The sequence below is a fragment of the Otolemur garnettii genome, unplaced genomic scaffold (assembly GCF_000181295.1).
Source record: "Otolemur garnettii isolate 467f Iridium unplaced genomic scaffold, OtoGar3 scaffold00257, whole genome shotgun sequence".
NCBI classification, from domain to species: Eukaryota; Metazoa; Chordata; class Mammalia; order Primates; family Galagidae; genus Otolemur; species Otolemur garnettii.
Genome location: NW_003852652.1, coordinates 497,311 through 505,473, shown reverse-complemented (window position 1 = coordinate 505,473; position 8,163 = coordinate 497,311). Strand labels below are relative to the sequence as shown.

General features: G+C 43.8%; 2 protein-coding genes across 2 annotated transcripts in view; one reads left to right on the top strand and one right to left on the bottom strand.

The window, feature by feature from the left end:
- Nucleotides 1–5,030, bottom strand: part of ERCC4 (ERCC excision repair 4, endonuclease catalytic subunit) — a 33,391-nt gene extending 28,361 nt beyond the window's left edge. Inside the window, exons 1-2 of the mRNA XM_003802727.3 lie at nucleotides 4,821–5,030; nucleotides 2,874–3,054 (exon numbers count right to left, since the gene is read on the bottom strand). Of these exons, the coding sequence (XP_003802775.1) occupies nucleotides 2,874–3,054; nucleotides 4,821–5,027 (388 nt within the window). The 5' untranslated portion in view covers nucleotides 5,028–5,030. The remainder of the gene's footprint in view (nucleotides 1–2,873; nucleotides 3,055–4,820) is intronic.
- Nucleotides 5,031–5,454: 424 nt separating this feature from the next.
- On the top strand, nucleotides 5,455–5,931 carry LOC100949746 (trafficking protein particle complex subunit 2-like). The gene has a single exon (XM_012813295.1). It carries the CDS (start codon nucleotides 5,509–5,511, stop codon nucleotides 5,929–5,931), a length of 423 nt encoding a protein of 140 aa, XP_012668749.1. The 5' UTR covers nucleotides 5,455–5,508.
- The last annotated feature ends 2,232 nt before the right edge of the window (nucleotides 5,932–8,163 follow it).

Sequence of the window (8,163 nt, the reverse complement as noted above, 5' to 3'; positions counted from 1 at the left end):
AACCCGCCACCTTAGGTGTACGTGGCTGGCGCCTTAGCCGGTTGAGCTATAGGTGCCGAGCCGGATATTCTGATGAGGCCAAGAAAGGGAAGCAACTTGACCAAGGTCACCCAGCAAGGAAGTGGGGGCAAAGGTTCCAAATCATTCCTACTAAGTAACACTACCTCAGGGTCCTCCTTTTAAAAAGTAAATAAATAAATAAATAAACCCCAGTATAAACAGGTTGGGTTTGGGGGGGAAAGTTGTAGTCCCACAAAAGCCTACTTTAATGTTTATGCTCTGCTGACACTTTGTATTTTATACTGCACTATCATTACTTCTTTACATGTCTTTCTCCACCAACCTGCCTGAGGACAGGAACACTGTCACAAGAGGCAGTGATTACAAAATGCTCACTATGTGCCTGGAGGCTAATACCAGGAGGGGGTACCTTAAATACCCCCCATTTACAGGTGAGTAAATTAAGGCACAGAGAAAGCAGGGTACTTGCCTAAACATACACAGCTGGTACATGGTGGCGATGAGCTCAAACCCAGAAGCAGTCTACTCAGAGTTTATTACACTGCCTCATTTATCTATGTATCTCCAGCACCCTTCCTGCCAAACAAGGGACTGTTAGTAAATTAAATGTTTGTTGAATGAATATAAAGCTGGGATACATACAGCACTGGGTACACAAATCTAACATTTAACTGTCCTCCTGTCCTGCTTTTTTTGAAAGTACAATCGGAACAGATATTTATTCAGTTCTCCCGCTATTTAGGAGTTCTGGTTGACAGGGACATGTAGGGTAGGATGTGGTGGTAACAAAGGGTGGTGACAGATGAAGAGGTTAGTGCTGGGGGATGCAGTGCTTTCTAGAGGGTTAACTCAGGATTGCCCTGTGGTCAGTAAGAGCTTTGGTGCAAACTCTTACAGAGGAATGGTGGATGATACCAAGGGATAAAGGATTTTAAAGAATTCATTGCCGGTATTCACTTGCATTCCATTCAGCCAAGCATCAGTAGCTCCAGCTTCATTATTGGTTGGGATTTGAGGCGATGTGGCACTTTTAATTAGGAACTGCCTGTAATCTAGACTTCGATGCTGCATGGAATCAGATTGCTCTGTGCTTTAGTAGCTTGGGCTGTAACTGAAAGTCACAGAGTAATACTGACACCTAGTGGTAATTTCAATACAATTAAAAATATTATCAACTTAAAAAATTAAAAAAACAACTTGTAAGAAAGCAACAAACAGTAAAAGATTTTATAATGCATCAAGATTATTGATTATAAAAAGCTAGTATATTCCTTTTCCTATTATTCATTAGACTTTACTATGTACCAGGCACTATAAAAAATTTCTTTTATCTCACTTCATCCTTACGATAACTCTAGGAGGCACTATACTCTTCATTTACAAAATGGGAAAACAGAGGCTCATGGAAATTAAGGGTGCTAGAATTCAAAATCAGGTGAGTCTGACTGCAAGGTCCATGCCACTGTTTATAACAATTATAAATGTTACAGAATAATAACAGAACTTTATTCAACCAGTTTACCATTAACTATATAAAGCATTCATATATTTATTCATTAAATATTTCTTGAGGGTAGTCTAGGTTTAGGGCAATATAAAAGCTATGATGTTAGGTAGGATTATGAATTTCACAGTCCTTCTACCCTTCTGAAGCTCATTAAAGATCACAGTACTGTTAGGTTTTAGGCAGTTAGTTAGACATGAGTACGGTGGATGGCGGATGTTGTTAGGTTATTTTGGACTGCCTTGTGTCAGGTTGACCTGGGCTATTGTGGGAATGGGGGGCTAAGTGCCAATTAAGATCTTGCAGGTGCAAGACTTTGAAGGTGGGTTGTCTTGGGGAGCTGGTTGTTTTAGGGGACTAATTAATGTCCCTGGGACTTTCTAATATAGAGAAATAGATGCAAATTGTTATGGGCAAATGTATAGGAATGAAATTGATCTATAGCAGCAGTTCTCAACCTGTGGGTCGCCACCCCTTGTAACGATGAAAATACATCATGGCATTAGGAAGGTTGAGAACCACTGATCTAGAGCATGGGAATTTTCCAAGTAACTATGTATAAAGTAGAGACCCTGTGTGGGCGCAGCCTGCTGTCCAAACTGGTAGGATAAGCTCTTCCTTTCTTGCTAAAACTACTTGCTCTTCTTCTCTTCAGTTATTTCTCTGACAACCTTGAACCATCACTGTGCTGCCCTAATAGTACTATGTCCTTCCATCATTCATCCAACAATATGTGGTTAGTACCTCCCATGTACAGTCAGTTAGCCTGGGGTGAACAGGTTGTTCTTTGTGTTTAAGAAGCTTATCTTGTGAGTGAGACAGACAAACTGGCAAATATAATGTGGTGTTGTCAGTGCTATGACTAGAGAGAAGTTGAAGGAACAGCGGCCAGGCCCCTAAATTAGTTTTGGGCATATCAAAAAAGGTTTCTGAAAGAACACATATTGAAAGCTAATTCCTTTTTTTGTATTAATTCCAGCTAAAATTAAATCTTTTTTTTTCTCAAAATAACTGAGCAATTACTTGGTTTAATTTCAAATCATGGGAAGAATACTCCCAGAGGAAAGTCAAGTATTTTAGGAAATATACAAATACTATTTATAAACATTTCAAAAGTTCTAAAAAGAAAATTCCAGTTAATTAGAAAATAAAGAAAAGCAAATTGTATTTTTAATTACTTACCCAGTTCACAAATACTGAGCATCTACAATGTGTGAGGTATCCTACTAACACCTGGAAACGTAAGGTTGAACAGAAGGAGCCTGTGGTACCCGTTGGAAGGTTCTAGTTTAGAGTGTAGCAGAAGTGATAAAAATGAAAATGCCCAAATTTACATACAAATTCTTACCAGTAATTAAATCTGAAGGTATTCTATTGGTCAAGAAATCAACCACAAGTATTCTACTTGTTGCAAATATGACACCACCTTGTGTGTAAACTTCATAGCGATTGTTACTTGCAATTTCATTTGTTACACGGCGAGGGAGGTGTTCTACTCCTTCTATCTTCAGCTGATTGATAAAATACTCCTAAATCAAATCAAACTTGCAATTAGTAGGCTGTTTAATACGGGGCATTTTTTTTTTTTTTGAGACAGAGCCTCAAGCTGTGCCCCTGGGTAGAGTGTCATGGCATCACAGGTCATAGCAACCTCTAACTCCTAGGCTCAAGGGAGTGTCCTGCCTCAGCCTCCCAAGTAGCTGGGAACACAGGTGCCCGCCACAACACCCGGCTATTTTTTGGTTGCAGCCATCATTGTTGTTTGGTGGGCCTGGGCTAGATTTGAACCCACCACCCAGGTGTATGTGGCTGGCGCCTTAGCCACTTGAGCCACAGGTGCCCAGCCAATACAGGGCATTTTTTATTATGTTGCAGGTATTTAAAACGATGTGCTGCCCTTCTCAGTGATAATGAATTTAATACTGAATACACAAACTAAGTTACTACTTTATATTGATCAACCAACCTGTCTGCTCAATTTTTGAACTAGGTCCTCACCACCAAACTTTAAAAACCTTTGATTAAGGCTCGGTGCCTATAGCTCAACCGGCTAAGGCGCCAGCCACGTACACCTAAGGTGGCGGGTTTGAATCCCCAGCCCGGACCTGCCAAACAACAATGACGGCTGCAACCAAAAAATAGCCGGGCGTTGTGGCGGGCGCCTGTGGTCCCAGCTACTTGGGAGGCGGAGGCAGGAGACTCGCTTGAGCCCAGGAGTTGGAGGTTGCTGTGAGCTGTAATGCCACGGCACTCTGCCCAGGGGGACAGCTTAAGGCTCTGTCTCAAAAAAAAAAACAAACAAACAAAAAAAACCCTTTGATTAAAGGACTTCCACTACTTAGGAAATACTTCCACGGAGGCCAGGTACGAAGTCAAGTATATTCTTTAAGATAACAAGGGAATTTTCTTATCAGCGTTTTTAGACTATTCTGTCCCAATCCATCCTAAAGGGACTTCATGTCCTAAGTGCATTGGGCCTTCATACTCCCAATTCAGTACAACTGTTACTGGACGCCAGTGTTGTCCTTGGCCTCACGCCAAGTGCTGGGGCTACATAGATGACTTAACAGGGTCCCTGTGCTGGAGGAGTCCATGGTCCTTCTTGTCAGCTAGTATTATCCCTGGCCACTGGCTCTACTTAGGGGATCGTCACACTTGTCAGACACCCACCAGCACAGGTGTATCTCCATTCCATCTGCCTGGTGAACCTTCCTCCAAATCCTCAGCTTCCAGTCCCTTCTGACCCTATGGCCCTCCACCCACAGCCTTAGAACATCACTCTCCTCCGTCGCTCCTCCTCCCTACAGGGCTCGCTCAGTCTCAGCATCTCCCTTCATGTCACCTACCACCCTGGAAGACCAGCCCCATCACTGTCCTCTTTTAGGATCCCACTTCCCAAATCCACTTAAAACCCAACTTCGAGACTTTCTCGTTCTTCCTACCCAGATCCTCCTTCCGACATCTCCCTATCCCCTGCAAGGACTTGCCACCACCCTCTCAAGAGCCCCCATCTTCCAGCGCCCTCACAACGCAGTCACAGACCCCGGGACTTCTCCCATTCCTCTTAGGAACTTAGCAACCTCAGGCACCTGTATCCTCCTCCGGACCCGGTCCTCTCCCCTATCCTTTTCAGTGTGTCCAAATACAGAGTCAGGACCTGCATATTTTGGGGACTCCAGCCACCCTTCTCAGTGCCCCTGAACAGCGTCCGCATCCCCTTCCGAGCCCCCCCCTCCCGTCAGAGACCCCGTCGGAGACCCCGCGGTCCCCTGAGCCCGGTCGGCGGCGGCCGCACCTCCTCGGCCGGCTGCGTGTTGAGCACCAGCACCAGGCAGGCCGGGTGGCAGTGCAGCCGGAGGAAGTGGTAGAGCAGCCGGTCCGCGCCGAGCCCGCGGGCGCACACCACCAGCCCGTCGGTGTCCAGCAGTTCCAGCACCAGCTGCCGCTCGTACTCCAGCAGCGGCGCCATGGCCGTCGGTCTAGCCGGCGAACCCGGCTCCATGGAAGCTCTTCCGGGGCGCCGCCGAACGCAGCCGAACGTCGCCGAGGAAAGCCGAGTCGGAGAGGACGAAGGCCGGCCGAACTCAGCCGAAGAGGAGCCGAGTGGAGCCGAGTGGAGCCGAGTGGAGCCGAGTGGAGCCGAAGATTCATAGGCCCTCCGCGCGATGCTGGAGCTACCGACCCGCGGTTGTCTCCTGCAGGCCTGAACCCTGTTTCTGTGCTTCCAAGTCCTCGGGCGCTCTACACCTCCTCCGCCTGCCACCATCCACCAAGGAGAGGGGAGTAACCCGAAGGACATCAAAAACGGAAAAAGTTAATTGTCAGTATAGCAAGGGCGCCAAGGGCCCCTAAAGTTAGTAGCACCTGTTTCCCAGGGTGAGGTTTGGCTTGGTCTGCATCCCCCTTAAAATTTTTATTTTTGAGGGACGGCCTGTGCGTTTCCGTTGTCGAGATCTCGCTGCAGGAGCCATATATCGAAGACAATGTCTGGAAGCTTCTACTTCGTAATTGTGGGCCACCATGATAATCCAGTTTTTGAAATGGAGTTTTTGTCAGCTGAGAAAGCGGAATCCAGAGACGACCACCGTTATCTGAACCAGTTCATAGCTCATGCTGCTCTCGACCTGGTGGATGAGAACATGTGGCTGTCAAACAACATGTACTTAAAGACTGTGGACAAATTCAGTGAGTGGTTTGTGTCGGCGTTTGTCACTACCGGGCATGTGAGATTTATTATGCTGCATGACATAAAGCAAGAAGACGGAATAAAGAACTTCTTTACTGATGTCTATGATTTATATATAAAGTTTGCAATGAATCCGTTTTATGAACCCAATTCTCTCATTCAATCAAGTGCATTTGACAGAAAAGTTCAATTCCTTGGGAGGAAATACCTTTTATGCTGAATGCAGAAAACTCCGAAACAATATTACAACAATGGGGTATACTCAAGAATGTGTACCTTGCAAGTAACTTGATTAAATAGCCTGGAAAACGTTAAAAACTTTTTTGTTTTTATTTTTATATTTTAGATTCTGAGATCTTGATACGTTGCCAAAGCTGGAGTACAGTGGCTGTTGAATGAGCAGAATCATTTGCTAATTTCAAGTTCTTGTTTAGCTCCCAATGTCTTGGATACAAGAGGTATTTTGAAAAGGTGCAACCAGGTGTCTGCACAGCAGCCACATCCCTCCTTCCAGGAGGGACACCTTCTGCAGTATTTGTTCTGTACCTAGAAATGCTTGTTACTTGGATGAGTAGACAAATTATTCTGTGTTTGAAATGCTCTTCTGCCTTTCATTATTAGAAAATAGAGAATACAAGTAAGCAAAAATAAAATTCACTTGATATTGCATTACATTGAAATAACCACTGTTAATTAACATTGTGAAATCGTTTAGTCCTTTTTTTCCATATTCATACACTTATCACAGAGTTCTCTTACCAACATGAGATAATTAATAATCCTGATTTAAAGCCCAATTTTGTCACTGAACATGGTATTCTTTCACAAAATTCTTTTATATGACTGATGAGATCTTCCTAACTGGATGGAACCTACTTATTTATTTAACCTCTTATTAGAGAACATTTGGTTTTTTCCCGCCACTATTTCCCATCTAATACTATAAATGACAATTTCACTAAACATCTTTGTACAAAAATTCAACCATGCCCTTAACATACACGTATAGAAATGGATAATTACTGGACTAAAGGGAACAAACATTTATAAGGCTTTTCATTAAAATCACATTGCCACAGTGCCTTCTTAGTCTGTACAAATTTACATTCATGCCAGCACTTTACAAGAAGATCTGTTTCTCCGTCTCATTATTGCTTAATTCAATATTTTGTTTACATTTTGTCACCATGAAAACAGCATGGTTTCCTGAGTGCTGGTTGAGTGGAAAGTGTTGTCTGCAGACACTTTATATTCAGTGTTTCCATGAGACAGATATTCATCTCTCCAGTTTGCAACTGAGAAAAATGGAATTGCTCAGGGAGGTTATGTAATTTGAGTAAGGCCATCGGGCTAGTCAGTGTGTTTCTTAGGTTTAGTCCAGGACATGGCAAGTTACGGATTCAACACATAGGTAATTAGGAAATGCATGTTGCGATCACAAGGCTACAATTCAAACCTGGTTCCTGAATTGTGACTGAGAGGATAACAGTCCATGTCCTAATCCCGGGAACTTGTGAGTAATTTATCTTACATGGCAAAAGGATGTGATTAAGTTAAAGATCTTAAGATGGGCAGAGTCAATTGGGTTATCCAGGTGGATTCAGTATATCACAATGGTGCTTGAAGGAGGGAGGTGGGAAGGTCAGATTCAGAGGACTTGTGACAAAAAGCTGAGGTTGGAGTGGTGTGGAAGGCTGCAGAGCCAAGGAATGAAGGCTTTAGAAGCTGAAAAAGGCAAGGATATGGATTCAGCCCTTTAACTTCCAGAATGACGGCAGCCCTGCTCATGAATTTTATACTTGTGACCTCCAGAACTAGAAGGATGAAGTCCCTAGTTGATCAAAACAAACTTTAAAAACTATAGATAGGAGTACACAGTGAAGCAATCATTTTGAAAGGTGAATTTTTCTTCTTTGTTTTTTTTTTTTTTTTTTTAGACAGAGTCTCACTCTGTCACCTTGAGTAGAGTGCCCTGGCTTCATCATACCTCGCAGCAACCTCAAACTCTTGGGCACAAGCAATCTTTTGTCTCAGCCTCCTAAAGTAGCTGGGACTAGGCTACAGGCATCCTAATACACCTTGGTAATTTTTATACTTTTAATAGAGACCAGGTCTCCCGTTTTTCAGGTTATTCTCAAATTCTGCTCAAGCAATCCTCCCAGAATACTAGGATTACACATGAGCCATTGTGCCTGGCCAGGGAGGGGACATTTTCTTAAAACAGGGTCTTGCTGTCACCCAAGCTGGAGTGCAGTGGTCAATCATACCTCAGTGCAACTTCAAACTCCTAGGCTCAAGTGATCTACCTGCCTCAGCCTCTTACGTAGGTGTAGGACTACAGGCACACCCATCACACTTGGCTGATTTTTAAAATTGTTTGTAAAGATGTGGTCTCACTGTGTTGTCCAGGCTGGTCTTGATCTCCTGGCCTCAGCCTCCCAAAGTGCTGGAT

Bases quoted from the DNA above. Each gene is read 5' to 3' on its own strand.
- LOC100949746 (XM_012813295.1), top strand. From the start codon at position 5,509: ATGTCTGGAAGCTTCTACTTCGTAATTGTGGGCCACCATGATAATCCA.